A 20970-nucleotide genomic window follows, 5' to 3' on the forward strand; every position below is an offset into this window, starting at 1 on the left:
TGGGTTTATCTCTGGGATTTCTATTTTGTTCCGTTGATCTCTATTTCTGTTTGTGTCTGTACCATACTGTCTTGATGACTAGCTTTGTAATATAGTCTGAAGTCAGGTGGGTTGATTCCTCCAGTTCCATTTTTCTTTCTCAAGATTGCTTTGGCTTTTCAAGGTTTTTTGTGTTTCCATACAGATTTTGAAATTATTTGTTCTAGTTCTGTGAAAAATACCGTTGGTAGCTTGATAGGGATTACATTGACTCTATAGATTGTTTTGAGTATTATACTTATTTTCATTATATTGATTCTTCCAGTTCATGAACATGGTACATTTCTCCATCTATTTGTATCATCTTTGATTTCTTTCATCAATGTTTTATAGTTTTCTATATGTAAGTCTTCTGTTTCTTTAGGTAAATTTATTCCTAAGTATTTTATTCTTTTTGTTGCAATGGTGAATGAGATTGTTTCCTTAATTTCTCTTTTTGTTTTCTGATTGTTAGTGTGTAGGAATGCAAGGGATTCTTGTGTATTAATTTTATATCCTGCACCTTTACTATATTCATTGATTAGCTCTAGTAATTTTCTGGTTGTGTCTTTAGGGTTTTCTATGTAGAGGATCATGTCATCTGCAAACAGTGAGAGTTTTACTTCTCCAGTCTGGAGTCCCTTTATTTCTTTTTCTTCTCTGATTGGTGTGGCTAGGACTTCCAAACCTATGTTGAATAGTAGTGCTGAGAGTGGGCGTTCTTGTCTTGTTCCTGATTTTAGAGGAAATGCTTTCAGTTTTTCACCATTGAGGAAAATGTTTGCTGTGGGTTTGTCATATATGGCTTTTATGTTGAGGTATGTTCCTTCTATGCCTGCTTTCTGGAGAGTTTTTATCATTAATGGGTGTTTAATTTTGTCAAAGGCTTTCTCTGCATCTGTTGAGATGATCATATGGTTTTTATCTTTCAGTTTGTTAATATATGGTGTATCACATTGATTGATTTGCAAATATTGAAGAATCCTTGCATCCCCGGGATAAAGCCCACTTGGTCATATGATGTATGATCTTTTTAATATGTTGTTGGATTCTGTTTGCTAGAATTTTGTTGAGGACATTTGCATCTATGTTCATCAGTGATACTGGGCTGTAGTATTCTTTTTTTGTGGCATCTTTGTCTGATTTTGATATTTGGGTGATGGGATAGAATGAATTTGGGAGTTTACCTTCCTCTGCAATTTTCTGGAAGAGTTTGAGTGGGATGGGTGTTACCACTTCTCTAAATTTTTGCTAAAATTTACCTGTGAAGCCAGGTTCTGCGCTTTGGTTTGTTGGGAAGATTTTTTATTACAGTTTTGATATCTGAGCCTGTGATGGGTCTGTTAAGCTTTTCTGTTTCTTCCTGGTTCAGTTGTGGAAGGTTACACTTCTCTAATAATTTGTCCATTTTTTCCAAGTTGTCCATTTTACTGGTATATAATTGCTCATAGTAGTCTCTTATGATCTTTTGTATTTCTGTGTTGTGTGTTGTGATTTCTCCATTTTCATTTCTAACTTTATTGATTTGATTCTTTTTTTTCTTGATGAGTCTGGCTAAAGGTTTGTCTATTTTATTTATCTTCTCAAAAAAACAAGCTTTTACTTTTGCTGATTTTTGCTATAGTCTCCTTTGTTTCTTTTTCACTTATTTCTGCTCTAATTTTCATGATTTCTTTCCTTCTCCTAACTTCAGGATTCTTTTCACTTTTTCTAGTTGCTTTAGGTGTAAAGTTAGGTTGTTTATTTGATGTTTCTCTTGTTTATTTGATATTTCTCTTGTTTCTTGAGGTAGGCTTGTATTGCTATGAGCCTCCCTCTTAGCACTGCTATTACTGAACCCCATAGATTTTGGAAAATTATTGCAAATTTTAGATATAAATTGAAGAAAGTAGGGAAAACCACTGGACCATTCTTGTATGACCTAAATCAAATCCCTTATGACTGTACAGTGGAAGTGACAAATAGATTCAAGGGATTAGATCTGATAGAGTGCCTGAAGAAATATGGATGGAGGTTCGTAACATTGTACAGGAGGTAGTGATCAAGACCATCTCCAAGAAAAAGAAATGCAAAAAGGCAAAATGGTTGTCTGAGAAGGCCTTACAAATAGCTGGGGAAAGAAGAGAAGCTAAAGGCAAAGGAGAAAGGAAAGATATACCCATTTGAATGCAGAGTTCAAAGAAGAACAAGAGAGCCTTCCTCAGTGATCAATGTAAAGAAATAGAGGAAAACAATAGAATGGGAAAGACTAGAGATCTCTTCAAGAAAATTAGAGGTACTAAGGGAATATTTCATGCAAAGATGGGCACAATAAAGGACAGAAATGGTATGGACCTAACAGAAGCAGAACATATTAAGAAGAGGTGGCAACAATACACAGAAAAACCATACAAAAAAGATTTTCATGACCCAGATAACCACGGTGGTGTTATCTCACCTAGACCCAGACATCCTGGAATGCGAAGTCAAGTGGGCCTTAGGAAGCCTCACTACAAACAAAGCTAGTGAAGGTGATGGAATTCCAGTTGAGCTATTTCAATTCCTAAAAGATGATGCTGTGAAAGTGCTGCACTCAGTATGCCAGCAAATTTGGAAAACGCAGCAGTGGCCACAGAACTGGCAAAGGTCAGTTTTCATTCCAACCCCAAAGAAAGGCAATGCCAAAAAATGTTCAAACTACCGCACAGTTGCACTCATCTCACATGCTAGCAAAGCAATGCTCAAAATTCTTCAAGCCAGGCTTCAACAGTACATGAACTGTGAATTTCCAGCTGTTCAAACTGGTTTTAGAAAAGGCAGAGGAACCAGAGATCAAATTGCCAACATCTGTTGGATCATCAAAAAAGCAAGAGAGTTCCAGAAAAAACATCTTTATTGGCTATGCCAAAGCCTTTGACTGTGGATCACAACAAACTGGAAAATCCAAGAGATGGAAATACCAGACCACCTGACCTGCCTCCTGAGAAATATGTGTGCAAGTCAGAAAGCAACAGAACTGGACATGGAACCACAGGCTGGTTCCAAATCGGGAAAGGAGTACGTCAAGGCTGTATATTGTCACCCTTCTTACTTAACTCTCTGAGTACGTTCTGTGAAGTGCCAGGCTGGATGAAGCACAAGCTGGAATCAAGATTGTTGGGAGAAATCTCAATAACCTCAGATATGCAGATGACACCACCCTTATTGCAGAAAGCAGAGAACTAAAGAGCCTCTTGATGAAATTGAAAGAGGAGAGTGAAAAAGCTGGCTTAAAAGTCAACATTCAGAAAACTAAGATCATGGCATCCAATTCCATCACTTCATGGCAAATAGATGGGGAAACAATGGAAACAGTTGGAGAGTTGTTTTCTTGGGTTCCAGAATCAGTGCAGATGGTGACTGCAAGAATGAAATGAAAAGACGCTTGTTCCTTGGAAGAAAAGCTGTGACCAACCTAGACAGCATATTAAAAAGCAGAGACATTACTTTGCCAACAAAGGTCCATCTAGTCAAAGCTATGGATTTTCCAGTAGTCATGTATGAATGTGAGACCATAAAGAAAGCTGAGCACCAAAGAATTGATGCTTTTGAACTGTGTGTTGGAGAAGACTCTGGAGAGTCCCTTGGACTTCAAAGAGATCCAACCAGTCCATCCTAAAGGAAATCAGTCCTGAATACTCACTGGATGAACTGATGCTGAAGCTCTAGTACTTTGGCCACCTGATGCAAAGAACAGACTCATTAGAAAAGACCCTGATGCTAGGAACGATTGACGGCAGGCGGAGAAGGTGATGACAGAGGATGAGATGTTTGGATGGCATCACTGACTTGATGGATATGAGTTTGAGCAAGCTCTGGGAGTTGGTGATGGACAGGGAGGCCTGGCGTGCTGCAGTCCATTAGGTCGTAAAGAGTCAGACATGGCTGAACAACTGAACTAATAGGTTTGGGTTTGTCTTCTTTTCATTTTCATTTGTTTCTATGCGTATTTTGATTTCCTTTTTGATTTCTTTCTCAATCTGGTTATTCAGAAGCATGTAGTTTAGTCTCCATGTTAGTATTTTTAATCTTTTTTCCTGTAGTTGACATCTCATCTTACCATATTGTGATCAGGAAAGATGCTTGAAATGATTTCAATTTTTTAAAATTTACCAAGGCTAGATTTACAGCCCATGATGTGATCTATCCTGGAGAATGTTCCATGTGCACTCGAGAAAAAGGTGAAATCCATTATTTTTGGATGAAATGCCATATAGATAATCAATTAGGTTTGACTGTCCATTGTATCATTTAAAGCTTGTGTTTCCTTGCTAATTTTCTGTTTTGTTGATCTGTCCATAGGTGTGAGTGAGGTATTAAAGTCCCCCACTGCTACTTTGTTACTGTTAATTTCCCCTTTTATACTTAGTTAGCATTTGCCTTACATATTGAGGTGCTCCTGTGTTAGGTGCATATATATTTATAATTGGTATATCTTCTTCTTGAATTGATCCTTTGGTCATTATATAGTGTGTCCTTCTTTGTCTCTTATCATGCTCATTTTATCTGATGCGAGTATTCGTATTCCTGCTTTCTTTTAGTCTCCATTTGCATGAAATATCTTTTCCAGCCCTTCACTTTCAGTATATACGTGTTCCTAGGTTTCAGGTGGGTCCCTTGTAGATAGCATATATAGGGGTCTTATTTTTGGGTCCATTGAGCCAGTCTTTGTGTTTTGGTTGGAGCATTTAACCTATTTACATTTAAGGTAATTATTAATAAGTATGATTCTGTTACCATTTACTTTGTTGTTTTAGTTTTTTTTTTTTTTTTTATAATAAACCTTTTCTGTGTTTCCTGTCTAGAGAAGATCCTTTTGCATTTGTTGAAGAGCTGGTTTGGTGGTGCAGAATTCTCTCAGCTTTTGCTTGTCTGTAAAGCTTTTGATTTTTCCTTCATAGCTGAATGAGATCTTTGCTAGGTAGAGTAATCTTGGTTGTAGGTTTTTCTCTTTGATCACTTTAAGTATGTCCTGCCATTCCCTTCTGGCCTGAAGGGTTTCTCTTGAAAGATAACTGTTATCCTTATGGGAATCCCCTTGTGTGTTATTTGTTGCTTTTCCCTTGGTTGCTTTTAATATTTGCTCTTTGTTGTTTGGTCTTTGTTAGTTTAATATGTGTCTTGGGTTGTTTTGCTTTGGGTTTATCCTGTTTGGGACTCTGGATTTCTTGGACTGGGTGGCTATTTCCTTCCCTATTTTAGGGAGGTTTTTGGCTATTAAGTTTTTTTTCATGGCCTTTCTGTTTGGGACATGGGCCCCTTCTTTTGGGACACCTATGATTCGAATATTGGGGCATCTAGCTTTGTCCCAGAGGTCTCCGCAATTGTCCTCATTTCTTTTAATTCTTTTTTCTTCTCTGCTTCATTTATTTCCACCATTCTGTCTTATACCTCACTTATCCTCTCTTCTGTCTCTGTTATTCTCCTGTTGGTTCCCTCTAGAGTGCTTTTAATCTCAGTTATTGCGTTGTTCATTGTTGACTCTTCTTTATTTCTTCTAGGTCCTTGTTAAACATTTCTTGTGTCTTCTCAATCTTTGCCTCTAGTCTTATTTAACTGTAGCTCCCATTTTGCTTTCAAGATTTTGGATCATCTTTGCTATCATTATTCTGAATTCTTTTTCAGGTAGACGGTCTCCTCTTTTGTTTGATTTAATGGGTTTTTATCATGTTCTTTTATCTGCTGAATATTTCTGTACCTTTTCATTTTGTTTAGATTGCTGTGTTCGGGGTGCCCTTTCTGCCGGCTAGAAGTTCATAGTTCCTCTTAATTGTGGAGTTTGCTCCCTGTGGGTGGGTTTGGACTAGTGGCTTGTCAAGGTTTCCTGGTTGGGGGAGCTTGTGTCTGTCTTCTGGTGGGTGCAGCTGGAGGTCTTCTCTCTGGAGTGCATTGAAGTGTCCAATAGGTGAGTTTTGGGTTGCCTATGGGTTCAGCATGGCTTTGGGAAGCCCATGTTTTAATGTTCAGGGTTGTGTTCCTGTTTTGCTGGAGAATTAGTGTGGTTTGTCTTGCACTGAAACTTTTTTGGCTTTTGGGTGGAGCTTGGTTTTAGTGTAGGTATGGAGAATTTTGCATGAGCTCTTGTCTATTAAAGTTCCCTGGAGTCAGGGGTTCTCTGATGTTTTAAAGTTTTGGAGTTAAGCCTACTGACTCTGGCTTTTGGTCCTTTCCTTACAGTAACCTCAAGACTTCTCCAACCATACAGCACAGAAGATTAAACCCTTAGGTTAATGCTGAAACAATTCTCCATGGCCAGGAACACCCAGAGAGATACACAGATTTATATAGAGAAGAGAATAGGAAGGAAGGAGTTAGAGGTGACCAGGAGGAGAAAAGGGGGAGTCAAAAGGAGAGAGAGCATTCTAGCTGTTAATCAAATCCCTTAGTGAAAATGGATACTGTAGATGAGATTCTTAAAGGTACAAAATTGATAACAAATATAAAGAAGCAAAGATTAAAAACCTAGTATAGAGTTAGACTCTCAAAAATGCAATATAAAAAATATAAAATCACACACACACAAAAAAACATATATATGGAATTTGATTTCTAAAAAAGAAATGCCCTAATATTCTAAATTTCTAAAAAAATTTTTGGGGGGTGGTAATAGTAGGCTATAAAAATGAAAGTTAAAGGAGTAATAAAGAACTAAAAGTTTTAAAAAATTTAAAAAGTGGTAATAGTAAAAATATATCTAGGAATTTTCTCTGGTGCTGTTGTGGGCACTGTGGGGTCAGTTCAGTGTCAGCTAGTCCTTTGTTCTGGCTTGTACTTGTTCCCAAGGTCTACAGGTACCCCTCAAATGCACTGTCTCAGTATTAACTGCAGGGTTTTAGTTTGTTGCACCTGTCACTTCCAGAGTGGTTCCCCCTTTGTTTATTTTGGCTTCCTCTGTTCTCAGGTCTCTTCAGTGTCTAATTTCTGCCCTGACACAAGGGGGCGAAGGTGGCCAGCTGTTTAGGCTCATTTGTGCAGATGTGTTGTGGGCGGGAGGGATACTGCAGCAAATACTGCTGGCCTGTGCCGGGAGTGCGCTCAGTGGATGGACCACACTGGGTTCCACAGCCCAAGACAGCATGTACTTCCTGTGTCCACACTGCTCAGGCTCCAGGGTGCTCTGCAAGGGCGCTGTCCCGAGTGGGCCCTGCATTTTGTGCACGTCCCATGTCTGAGCTGCTCAGGTTCTTGGGGGCTCCACAAGGGCACAGACCCAGACGGGCTGTGTGTTTTGTTGGGGTGACTGGTGCTCGGCGAGCTCGCGGTCTCAGGCGGGCCGTGCATCTTGCTCACCTCCCGGGTCCTGGCAGCTCGGTTTCCTGGATGTGCTGCAAGAGCAGAGTCCAGGTGTGCTGTGTGTCTCCCCTGGGAGCTGATCAAGCTGCGACACTCCTGGCAGATGTCAGCCATCCAGGATCCCAGGAAGATGTGGTTAGCAACTGGGAGCCTGCTCACAGTTTGGTGGAAGATGTGGGCTCGGGCCGAGATTGAAACAGCCCCTTGCCTTCTGGCTCTGGCTGTTGCATGCCTCCCTCTCTGCCTCTGGAGATGGAGGGCCCTGTATGGCAGCTGGCTTGCTCTCCTTTGGTGTTCGGCTTGCTCTCTCCTGATATTCGCGCAATCCTTTGTTGTGTGAGCATGCCAGGGGTCACCACGCAGTGTTAGAGCCTTTCGCGGGAAAGGTGCTTTTTTATTTTTTTGTCTCTCTGGCCATCCCATGGTTTGGATAGCTATCTCATATGAGCTCCTCATATTGTCTTCAGGACATTCAGGCCCAGTCCTTACCCTAAGGACCAATGATGCAGCCTGTGCCTCCCTGCACAGTCCCCACTCAATAGTGGCAGACGCGAGCGTCTGTGCCACTTCTCCATCTCCACATATAGTTGCCGTTAGGCACGTATTCTGTGGGTTTTTTTTTTTTTTTTCGCCCTTCCAGTTAGGTTGCCCTCTGAGATTCCAAAACTCCCCACAGACAGGCATGTGAGAGGGTTTCCTACTGTGTGGAAACTTCTCCTCCTTCACGACTCCCTCCCCAGGATGGTCTCCATCCCTAAACCTTTTGTGTCTGATATGTCTTTTACATTTTGTCCTACTTCCTCTCATAGAGATTGGGCTGCCTTTCTGGATGCCTGGTGTCCTCCACCAGCGTTCAGAAGTTGTTTTGTGGAAGTTGCTTAACATTCAGATGATCTTTTGATAAATGTGTGGGGGAGAAAGTGGTCTCCCTGTCCTCTTCCTCTGCCTTCTTGAGACTGCTCCTCTCTCCATTTTTTTTTTTTTAATTAGAACTAATTCCTTTATTAAATAAACTTCATTTGGGAGCTGACTGCCACAGACCTCGGGAGAAAATGCATCTTGCTTTTACAGAGATCAGCATAGTTCAGCAATGCCCAAGCTTCTGTTTCAGAGAGGTGAACCTCAGCTTAGAGGAAGGGCTGAGGAGGCTTCCACACTGAAGGTGACATGGAGAAGACGTAGTAATCACATGGGAGCCAGTCCAGGAGCAAACCGAGTGCATGGCCACCTGCTGCTTCCCTGTGCCCTGCCAGGAGAGTGCTGTGAAGCAGAGGCATCCAGGTTCCCAAGCGGGCACCAGCAACACCTCCAAGGCAGACCTGAGGAACCTGAGGATGAGGTTCCAAAAGTAGTCCCTGCAGAGGCTAAGAGTCTGATCAGGAATAAAAGTAGATGGGGATGGGGGCATGGTGTGTGTGTGTTCAGTCGTGTCTGACTCTGCAACCCCATGGACTGTAGCCCACCAGGCTCCTCTGTCCATGGAATTTTCCAGGCAAAAGTACTGGAGTGGGTTGCCATTTCCTTCTCCTCTCTTCATTTTTTAAATGGGTAGGTGGTATAAGTCAGTGAAGTGAAAGTGTTAGTTGCTCAGTCATCTTGTGACTCTTCACGATCCCGTGAACACATAGCAGCTCCTCTGTCTATGGAATTCTCCAGGCAGGAATACTGGAGTGGGTAGCCCTTCCTTTCCCCAGGGAATCTTCCTGACCCAGGGACTGAACCTCAGTCTCCTGCATTGCAGGTGGATTCTTTACACTGAGCTACCAGGGAAGCCCCAAAAATCACTAAGGACAAGCATGTTTTTTAGTCATAGTAACCAAAGTGAAACATACAATTTTAAATGTATGGCTTTGAATATTTAGTTTATTACATGTATCTGATGGAAAATGGAACATAGACCATAAAGATACGTGTAATACCACAAAGAGGAGAGGGAATGATTACTTATGAACTTTGACATGTACAGAATTCTCTAGCTACAAACCTAACTAGTGTCTTTATGCTAAAACTGATGTTTCAGGGTAGTTACCTATGGCTGGAATATAAAAGGGGAGTCACAGAAGGCCCATCTTATGCTTCAACAAAGAAGCTCCACCTTCTCCTTTTCAACAGAGTGTAGTTGACAGAGATATTGATGTATTTATAGCAGAACTCTACAAAAGCAATGTTTTAAATGTCTCATACTCTATTGCTCATGTTCCTGTATCATAAAAGTCCACTAAGCCACATTTAGTGACTGTTTTCTTCAAATAAATCTAATATGTGGTGTTAGTACTTCTTTAAACTTATGAATTTTTTTACTTAGGAAAAGGCTTTCTAGAAGGATCACTGCATGCAGTATATTTTGTTGATCATAAGATACAGAGCACATGGTTCATTTTTCTTTTCCTGTAGGTTTTATGGGAATTAGAAACCTTACGTCTCATAAATCACTTTGAAAGATCCATGAAGGCAGAAATTGGAGATGATGATGAGTTATATATAGTAGACAACAACGGAGAGGCACAGCTGTTTGACTTCACTGGCCAAGACTTTGAAAATAAGCTTCGAGTTCCTCTTCTTGAAATACTGAAATATCCGTATCTGCTTTTACATGAGCATGTCAGTGAGTATCATGGGTTTTCACAGTTGTATCAGTTTTATTTTAAGAATTGTAAGAATTTTGGTTATGTATATTGAAAACTCTGTTCCTTGAATGTATAATTAGGGTACTTAGTATTTTTTCTAAACATAGTAAAGTGAATTACACAGTGAATACCATGTATATACCACATAGATGATTCTGCAGTTGCTAACATCTAACTCTGCTTGCTTTATCTGTCCATTTATTCATCTGTTCATTCAGTTAATTTTCATTCTTGGAATCTGTCTATAGCAGGGTTTCTCAGACCTGGCACTGTTGACATTTTGAACTGGATAATTCTTGGTGGGTGGGCCTGTAGGATGTTATAGGAACATCCCTGGCCTCTCTCCACTAGATGTCAGTACTGACTTTCTCTTCCCTCTGCCCTGGTTGTGACCACCAAAAATGTATCTAGATAGTGCCAAATGTCCCTTGGGAGTTGTTGGGTGGGGCCAGAGAGAGGCACAATTGCCAGGTTCAGAACCACTGGTGTGTAGTAGTTTTCAGTAATTACTATGACATAGCATATTATAACTGCCTAGATTTTGGTCCTTTGTATTTGCATTTCTTAATACAAATCTCTTGAAGACATTTTTATGATCTGTCAAATCTAACAGAACAAGAGTACCTTTAGGTACCTACTACTGTATCTAGGCCATGTTCAGATTTTTCCAGTAGTTGCAGAATTTTTTTTGGCAGGTTTATTTAAATTAGAGTGCAGTCAAGGACTTTGCATTGGTTCCATTTAGTTCGTGTTTCTTATGTCTCTTTTAATCCAGAATCATTTACTCTTACATCCATGCACACACATTTTTTTTTTTTCTTTTGCTGTAACTTTTTTTTTTTCTTTTGCTGTAACTTTTGACTTGCTGAGATCAAGTGGTTGCCCTGTAGAATAATGCACTTCCTAGATTTTTTTGATCGCTATCTTGTCATGTTATTTAACTTATTTCTCTATTCTATTTCAGTATACTGAAAAGTAGATCTAAAGATTTACTAGAGAAATCAGTTCTTCCTAAATTCAAAATAGATTTTTAAAGTCATTTTTCAAGCATTTATTAAACAGTACCATATCCAGAAAAGTATATAAGCTTAATTTTTCATAAATTAAACACAATTGTGTAGCTGGCATCCAGGTCAAGAAACAAAACATCAACACCCCAGGAGCTCTTCTACTTTTCCAGTCATTATTCCTCTTCCCCAAAGCTAACCACCGTCACTGTGATATTCTTTTGAGGCTTGGTAAAATAGAGTTGGCTCATCTGATAGAATGCATGTGTCAGTCTGTTCAGTACACTTCTGAAAGTAACAGATTTCCATAAAGCAACGGGATTAGGATAGTGCTGGCACAGATAGACTGATAGACAGTGTAGAGAGTCGAGAAGGAAACCAAGTGTATTTGCGGAATTTAGTGTTTGATGATGATAGTATTTCAACCAGTGGAGGAAATGGGGTACTCGGTAACTGAGAGTAGGACAAGATAGCCATTTGTGGACAAAGTTGTTACCACTCTGATACAAAATGAAGTTCACATGGGGTCAACATGTAAAATGTTAATGGAATTGGACTCTAACCCTACTTCTAAGAAGATGCCCTCTGGAGATAATTATGCCCCGTGTGAAAGAAGATGTTTGTATCAGTAAAGTCAGAGTCATTCATAGGAATATATTATAAATTACACCTTGACTACCATATATATGTATACCACAGTCTTTCGTGACTACCACATATATACCAGTCAGTCTTTCAGAAGATTGAATATTGTTCGTACATTTACACTGTTTTTTGCCTCAGTTTAAAAAAAAAAATGAGAAACTTTTCATTTACTTACAGAGTAACTGAAGGAGCCAGATTTAGGAAATCTCATTAAGTTGATAAGTTTTATCTTACATTTACTGCTTTATTTTTTCTATTTAGATGAATTATGTGTTGAAGCACTTTGCCGGATGGAACAAGCTAATTGCTCCTTTCAAGTTTTTGACAAACATCCAGGGATCTATTTATTTTTGGTTCATCCCAATGAAATGGTGAGTGTCAGTGACAGGCAGTAGAAGAGGATACCTTCTTTTGTACCAATAGATGACTAACTATAATAGAAGTTTTGGAGTGTACTTTGTGTAAAATATTTGCCAAAATTATTCTCTTGTTGTAAAATTACTGGAATCAAGGAGAGAATGCTTTAGTGGGGGTGGGGGGGTCAAAAAAGAAGAGATTTAAGAGAGTAGGGAATTCTTCTGACAGGTGATGCTTCAGTTTAAAAGCCAGACTTCTTTTAATGTGCTGACCTGAGCTAATGAAGGACTGTTCTCTGTTGCTTTTCTTGCCAGCCTGCCCCACTCCAAGCACGTGGAAATACTGCTTAAAACATTTGAAATTGTTTTGTTAGTGAATGAGGTTTTTAAAAGGTGATGGGGTATGGGGAGGACAAGAAAATTAGTTCCTAGGTGCTGGACGGGAGGAACGTAAGAATCAGAGCAGTAGGTAGAAGGGAAGCAGAGAGCAACTCCAGAGTTTTGGAACCTGATGTTGAGCTGATGGCTGGGGTTTGCAGATTTATCTCATGTGGTGAGGCAGCATGTGCTGTGGGTCTGTGCACTTTGGCCTCTTGAGTTACAATGATAAGACAAAAGCTTTGCAGGGCAGCTCTGCTGATGGAGGGCCAGTAAAGAGCCTTTTAAGTGGCAAGGAAAGAACATGGTAATGGTGTTTCAAGAAAAATGGTGATGAATTTCGGTCTCTTCTGTGCTAAACCCTAACAATGATAGAAAAAATTCAAAACAGAGGAATTTGAAAAGCTATAATCACACAATTCAAGAAGTAAATGTTCCTTTGAACCAGTAAGGGAGCACAAGCACAAAGTGATAAGCAGTGGAAAGTTGTAGGCCTGGCTGGCGTAGGTAGCAGGGGATTGAGTTTGTGCAGGATAACAGGAATTACAAGTATACTCGGTGCGTGGGTAGACCCAGAGTCAAGGCCTCTGCTTAAATGAGATGGGGCCTTCCTTCCTGTGAAAGAAGATTGACAGAAAGCACCACCAGCGGCTATCTAGGACTGGCTTTCTTAAAGCTGCAAACCAGTAGAGGAAGCTGGTCCAGCTGAGCAACCAGGACCTGGTCCTGCCATTGCAGGCTTCGGGACTGAGTCTTCAGGGCCAGGAGTGACTGGATTCTTCATTATAGGCTTATTTTACAGGTGAGGAAACTTACCCACAGTTACACAGTCTAGTTTGTGGTGACTGGTACTTGTGTACAGGCAACCTGACTCCATAAAGTGGCCTGTGGGAGAGGCCTCAGGTTGGGCGGTCATAGACCCAGGTGTGCATTCTGGGTGGATCATTTGGCAACTGTGGGACTTAGGGCAAGCCCCTCCCCTACTGGGATTCCCTGGTGGCTCAGCTGGTAAAGAATCTGCCTGCAATGCAGGAGACTTGAGTTTGATCCCTGGTTGGGGAAGAGCCCCCCTGGAGAAGGGAATGGCAACCCACTCCAGTATTCTTGCCTGGAGAATTCCAGGGACAGAGGAGTCTGGTGGGCTACTGTCCATGGGGACACAAAGAATTGGACACGACTGAGCGACTAACACTCAACCTGACTCGAGCGTCCTTATGCTTTTTTTTTAAATTTTATTTGGAAATAATTTAAAGCAAAATTCTCAGGAGTAAGAAAAGTAGCAAACATTCTGTATACTCTTTATCCATATTCACCAGGTGTTAACATTTCACTCTCTTTGCTCTATCTCTTGCTTTCAGTTAACTACAAAGCTTTTTTGTTCTCTGAACTATTTGAGAGTAGGTTGTATATATCATGACCATTTACCTTTTAAGACTTTAGTGTATATTTCATAAGAATAAGTATATTATCATAATATGAACTTCAGTGAACAGTGAATTTAATGTTGATAGAGTAAGGCCTGTTTTCCAGTTGTGTCATATGATCCATTGTACTTAGTAGCATTTTCCCCCATACTCTTGAGATTATTTTGGTTAGCTTTCTGTGGTTGTGGCCTTTCATTCTGGAATCTGAGGGATTGTAGTTCTTGCTGCTTCTGTCTGCCCTCTGATGAATGAGGATAAGAGGCTTGTGCAAGCTTCCTGATTGGCTGAACTGGCTATGAGGAAAACTGCTCTGAGGGGCGGGACCATGCCCAGTAAATCTTTAATTCAATTGTCTGCTGATGGGTGGGGCTGTGCTCCCTCCCTCTTAATTGCTTGCCCTGAGGCAACCCAATCATGGAGTCTATAGGCTCTGTAATGGGGCTGTGGGCTCTGAAGTGAAGTCAGTAAAGTCAGTCAGTCCTCAGTCGTGTCCTACTCTTTGTGACCCCATGGACTGTAGCCTACTGGACTCCTCCGTCCAGGCAAGAGGACTGGAGTGGGTTGCCATTTCCTTCTCCAGAGGATCTTCCCAACCCAGGGATCAAACCTGGGTCTCCTGCATCATAGGCAGATGCTTTACTGTCTGGCTGTTGGCAACCTACCCCCAAGAGGATTTATGCCAAGATGTGCCTCCCAGGTCTGCTGCTCCCAGTGCCCCTGCCTCTGCTGACCCACGCCTTCACTGGAGACCCTCAAACATGCAAGGCATGTCTGGCTCAATCTCTTGTGGGGGTCATTGCTTCTTTCCCCTGGGTTCTGGTACACACAGTGTTTTTTTTTTTTTTTTTTTTGCTCTTCAAGAGTTCTGTTTCCTCCAGGTCCTTGCCGAATGCCAAGGTTGGGAAGTCTGATGTGGGGCCTAGAACCTTTGCAACAGTGAGAGAACTTCTTTGGTATTAATTGTTCTCCAGTTTTTGGGTTGCCACTTGGTGAGATTGGGATTTGATTTTAATGTGTTTGCAGCCCTCCTACCATATCCTTGTAGCTTCTCCTTTGTCCTAGAAGTTTCTACAAGACTTTCTAGAACTAACACCCAGAAAGGATGTCCTTTTCATCATAGGGGACTGGAATGCAAAAGTAGGAAGTCAAGAAGAACCTGGAGTAACAGGCAAGTTTGGTCTCGGAGTACAAAATGAAGCAGGGCAAAGGCTAACAGAGTTTGGCCAAGAGAACACACTGGACATAGCAAACACCCTCTTCTAACACCACAAGAAACTGCTCTACACATAGACATCATCAGATGGTCAATACCAAAATCATATTGATTATAAATAATGTCAGCAAATTTGGAAAACTCAGCAGTGGCCACAGGACTGGAAAAGGTCAGTTTTCATTCCAATCCCAAAGAAAGGTAATGCCAAACAGTGCTCACACTACCACACAATTGCACTCATCTCACATGCTAGTAAAGTAATGCTCAAAATTCTCCAAGCCAGGCTTTAGCAATATGTGAACTGTGAACTTCCAGATGTTCAAGCTGGTTTTAGAAAAGGCAGAGGAACCAGAGATCAAATTGCCAACATCCGCTGGATCATGGAAAAAAGCAAGAAAGTTCCAGAAAAACATCTATTTCTGCTTTCTTGACTATGCCAAAGCCTTTGACTGTGTGGATCACAATAAACTGTGGAAAATTCTGAAAGAGATGGGCATACCAGATCACCTGACCTGCCTCTTGAGAAACCTGTATGCAGGTCAGGAAGCAACAGTTAGAACTGGACATGGAACAACAGACTGGTTCCAAATAGGAAAAGGAGTATGTCAAGGCTGTATATTGTCACCCTGCTTATTAACTTATATGCAGAGTACATCATGAGAAACACCGGGCTGGAGGAAGCGCAAGCGGGAATCAAGATTGCTGGGAGAAATAACGCAGATGACACCACCCTTATGGCAGAAAGTGAAGAACTAAAGAGCCTCTTGATGAAAGTGAAAGAGGAAAGTGAAAAAGTTGGCTTAAAGCTCAACATTCAGAAAGCTAAGATCATGGCATCTTGTCCCATCACTTCATGGACAGTAGATGGGGAAACAGTAGAAACAGTGACTGACTTTATTTTTCTGGGCTCCAGAATCACTGCAGATGGTGATTGCAGCCATGAAATTAAAAGACACTTGCTCCTTGGAAGGAAAGTTATGACCAACCTAGACAGCATATTAAAAAGCAGAGACATTACTTTGCCAACAGAGGTTCATTTTGTCAAGGCTATGGTTTTTCCAGTGGTCATGTATGGATGTGAGAGTTGGACTATAGAGAAAGCTGAGCTCAGAAGAATTGATGCTTTTGAACTGTGGTGTTGGAGAAGATTCTTGAGAGTCCCCCGGACTGCAGGAAGATCCACCAGTCCATCCTAAAGGAGATCAGTCCTGGGTGTTCATCGGAAGGACTGACGTTGAAGCTGAAACTCCAATCCTTTGGCCACCTGATGTGGAGAGCTGACTCATTTGAAAAGACCCTGATGCCGGGAAAGATTGAGGGCAGGAGGAGAAGGGGACGACGGAGGACGAGATGGTTGGATGACATCACTGACACAATGGACGTGGGTTTGAGTGGACTCTGGGAGTTGGTGATGGACAGGGAGGCCTGGTGTACTGCAGTTCATGGGGTTGCAAAGAGTCGGACACGACTGAGTGACTGAACTGATATATATTCCTTGCTGCCAAAGTTGGAGGAGCTCTATACAATCAGCAAAAACAAGACCTGGAGTTTACTGTGGCTCAGACCATGACTCCTTATTCCAAAACTCAGGCTTAAATTGAAGAAAGTAGGGGAAACCACTTAGCCATTCAAATATTGTGGTTATGATGATACAGTAGAAGTGATGAATAGATTCAAGGGATTAGATCTGGTAGACTGAAAAACTATGGAAGGAGGTTTGTAACATTGTGTAGGAAGTAGTGACTAAAACCATCCCAAAGAAAAATGCAAGAAGGCAAAGTGTTTGTTGGGGGTGGCCTTTACAAATAGCTGAGAAAAAAAGTGAAAGGCAAAGGAGAAAAGGAAAGATAAACCCAGCAGAATGCAGAGTTCCAGAGAACATTCAGGAGATAAGACAGTGAAAAGTGCAAGGAAATAGAGAAAAACAATAGAATGGGAAAGACTAGAGATCTTCAAGAAAATTGGAGATACCAAGGGGAAATTTCATGCAAGGATGGGCACAATAAAGGACAAAAACAGCAAGGACTTAACAGAAGCAGAAGAGATTAAGAAGAGGTGGCAAGAATACATAGAAGAACTAGACAAAAAAGGTCTTAATGACCCAGATAACCACAATGGTGTGATCAGTCACTTAGAGTTAGACATCCTGGAGTATGAAATCATTGGAGGCATCACTATAGTGAAGGTGATGGAATTCCAGCTAAACTACTTAAAATCACAAAAGATGATGCTATAAAAGTGCTGTACTGAATACGTCAGCAGATTTGGAAAACTGAGCAGTAGCCACAAAACTGGGAAAGGTCACCTTTTCATCGCAGTGCCAAAGAAGGGCAATGCCAAAGAATATTCAAACTACCGTACAGTTGAGCTCATTTCATATGTTAGCAAGGTAAAGCTCAAAATGCTTCAAGTTAGGCTTCAGCAGTACATGAACCTGAGAACTTCCAGATAGTTGAACAAGCTGGTTTAGAAAAGGCAGAAACCAGAGGTCAAATTGGCAACATTCATTAGATCAAAACATCTGCTGTTTCATTGACTACGCTAAAGCCTTTGTGTGGATCACAGCAAACTGGAAAATTCTTAAATTGGATGGGAATACCAGACTACCTTACTTGTCTTGTGAGAAACCTGTATGCAAGTCAAGAAGCAACAGTTAGAACCGGACATGAAACAACAGACTGGTTCAAAACTGGAAAAGGAGTACGTCAAGGCTGATATTATCACTCTGCTTATCTAACTTATATTAAGAGTACATCATGCAAAATGCTGAACTGGATGAATCAGAAACTGGAGTTAAGGTTTCCTGAAGAAATATCAACAGCCTCAGATATGCAGATGATACTGATCTAATGGCAGAAAGCAAAGAGAAACTAAGAGCCTCGTGATGAAAGAGGAGAGTGACAAAGTTGGCTCAGAACTCAGCATTCAGAAAACTAAGATCATGGCACCTGGTCTCATCACTTCATGGCAATTAGATGGAGGAAAATGTGGAAACAGTGACAGATTTCATTTTCTTGGACTTTAAAGTCACTGTGGATGGTGACTGCATCACAGTCAAAAGACACTTGCCTCTTGGAAGAAAAGCTATAACAATCCTAGATAACATTTTAAGAAGCAGAGACATCACTTTGCCAACAAAAGTCCGTACAATCAGAGCTATAGTTTTTCCAGTGTCAGATACGAATGTGAGAGTTGGACCATAAAGAAGGCTGAACGCGGAAGAGTTGCTGCTTTCAAATTGTGCTGGAGAAGACTCTTGAGAGTCCCTTGGACAGCAAAGAGATCAAACCAGTCAGTCCTACAGGAAATCAGCCCTAAATATTCATTGGAAGGAGTGATGCTGAAACTGAAGCTTCAATACTTTGGCCTCCTGATGCGAAGAGCCGACTGCCTTATTGGAAAAGACGCTGATGCTGGGAAAGATTGAGGGCAGGAGAAGAGGGCAACAGAGAATGAGATGGTTGGATAGCATCACTGAGTCAGTAGACATGAGTTTGTGCAAACTCTGTGAGATAGTGAAGGACAGGGACGCCTGACTTGCTGCAGTCCATGGTGTTGCAGAGCTGCAGTCCATGGTGTTGCAGAGTCAGACATTACTTAGTGACTGAACAATAGCATGGTGCATCAGTCTCCTTTGATTTGGAACATTTCCTCGGCCTGTGTTTTTTTGCTTTTGTTGTTTTGGCTGCTCTGGGTCTTCATGTTGCATGCTGGCTTTCTCTAGTTTTGGTTGGGAATTACTCTCTAGTTGCAATGTGTGGGCTCCAGGGTGCATGGGCTCAGTAGTTGTGGCTCACAGGCTTAGTAGTTCTTTGGCATGTGAGATCTTCGCCGACCATGGATCAAATCTGTGTCCCCTGGATTGGCAAGTATATTCTTAACCACTGGACCAGTAGGAAAGCCCTCTTTGTCTTTTATGACAGTAACATTCCTGAAGAATAGTTAACTTCTGCTTCCCTTCCATTTTCATAAAATAGAATGCTTTCCATTTTGGGTTTGCCTGATGTTGCTCCTTGTTAGACTCAGGTTGTATGTTCCAGCTGGAATGTACTATATAAGTGATGTTATGTCCTCAGGGTGTCAGAAGTACAGGCATGCCATGTGATTTGGCCTCTTATGGTGATGCTAATTATCCAGTTGAGGTGTTGCACAGTTTCTTCACTGTGCAATTACATTTCTTACTTTTAGATCACATAGCTACCTTACTCCATAATTTTCTCCTAAATTTAGCATTACTTGATGGTTCTTCCTTCAGCCAGTTTTTCTAAGATTGCAAAATAATTTCAGCCCCAGCAGTTTACACAATTACCAGTCAGCACTTGACATGGATTATACTGTGATCAGGAGCCGTTTTCCCTTCTCCCATTCGTTTGTCTATTTTATTACTAGTATAGACTCAGTGATGCCTTTGTATTTGTTTTTGTAGCTTAAAAGTATGTTGACATAGAGCTCATTCTTTTGTCCATTAGTTCTATGTTTTTCAAACTTTTGTGCCCATACTTGATAAGTATTGATAAAAATGTTTTTCACTGAGTTAACACATGTATATGCATATGTAACTTTTCATATATGCATATACATATATCAGCATTTCACAAAATAATTTTACTATGAAGGATGCACACTGTTTTATTTAGTTTTTAAGGTTGGTTATGGTCAATAAATTAAATTTGTATCTCAGAAGAAATTTAAAATCACTTTCCTATGCTATATTGCCATGTAGAGGTGACCTTTGATTTCTTCTCTTTTCATTGTTTCTTTCCTTTTTTAAACTTTCTAATATGGAACATTACAAACATACAAAAGTAGATAATCAGAGCATTTAATCCATAAAATGTTAGTAGGTGTCTCTAAAAGGTAAGGGTTTTAAAAAATATACCAATAATAGTTACTTAATATCATGTTTCTAGTTAGTGTTTAACTGAATGGAAATGGTTATTCTAAATGCTTTACTGGAGTTAGTTTGTTCAAATCAGGATCAAATACAGTTCACACATCACATTACAATTTGACGCTTGAACAACATGGGGTTGAACTCCCAAGTTCATTTATATGCAGATTGTTTTTAATGCATGGACTTCCCAGGTGGCTCATTGGTAAAGACCTGCCAAGCAGGAGACGTTTGTTTGATTCTTGGGACTGGAAGATCCCTGGAGGAGGAAATGGCAACCCAGTTCAGTATTCTTGCCTAGGAAATCCCATGGACAGAGCAGCCTGGCAGGCTACATTCCATAGGGTCACAAAAGAGTCGAACATGACTGAGTGACTCAGAAACAACAGTTTAGTAATATATAGTTCAAGGTTAGTTGAATCCATGATGCAGAATCTTGGATATGGAAAGGCTGGTGACTAAGTTATATTGGTATATTGAACTATGCAGAAAGTCAGTGCTCGTAACCCCTGTGTGTTGTTCAGAATTTGATTATAATTAGTGTCTTGTGTTTTGGTTTTTTTCTCAGTCATCACCTCCTTTTGGTTTTAAAATGTCTTTGAAAATCATATATTTTTACTGAAGTACTTTACTTTATTCTGTGTGATGGCTTTTTCTTTCTCCAGTTTTATTGAGATATAATGGACATACAGCACTGTACAATTTTAAGGTGTACAGCATGGTGATTTTTTAAGATTTTGACATATAATTGGTATGTCTTGTGTCTTTTAAAACCTGTAGAGAATCCTATTTTAAATAAGATTCTTGCTGTATATAGACAGTTGTTCACTGAATGAAGTAATGAATGTGTTATGCTTTTAGGTTCGGCGTTGGGCTATCCTGACTGCAAGAAACTTGGGGAAAGTGGATAGAGATGATTACTATGACTTACAGGAGGTTTTGACTTGCCTTTTTAAAGTTATTGAGTTGGGACTTTTAGAAAACCCAGACATTTATACTTCTTCTGTCCTTGAGAAGGGTAAACTGGTTCTTCTGCCTTCACACATGTATGATACTGCCAACTACAAAAACTATTGGTTAGGTGAGTATTGTTGCTATGC

General features: G+C 40.6%; 1 protein-coding gene across 2 annotated transcripts in view; it reads left to right on the top strand.

Annotated features, from left to right (window-relative positions):
- The window catches only part of SETX (senataxin), an 81375-nt gene that overhangs the window by 12415 nt on the left and 47990 nt on the right, over positions 1 to 20970 (top strand). For both annotated transcript variants that reach the window (XM_061154341.1, XM_061154342.1), the window contains 3 exons: positions 9724 to 9934; positions 11870 to 11979; positions 20732 to 20951. In XM_061154341.1, coding sequence (XP_061010324.1) covers positions 9724 to 9934; positions 11870 to 11979; positions 20732 to 20951 — 541 coding nt within the window. The remainder of the gene's footprint in view (positions 1 to 9723; positions 9935 to 11869; positions 11980 to 20731; positions 20952 to 20970) is intronic.

Source organism: Dama dama, chromosome 11 (genome assembly GCF_033118175.1).
Source record: "Dama dama isolate Ldn47 chromosome 11, ASM3311817v1, whole genome shotgun sequence".
Taxonomy (NCBI): domain Eukaryota; kingdom Metazoa; phylum Chordata; class Mammalia; order Artiodactyla; family Cervidae; genus Dama; species Dama dama.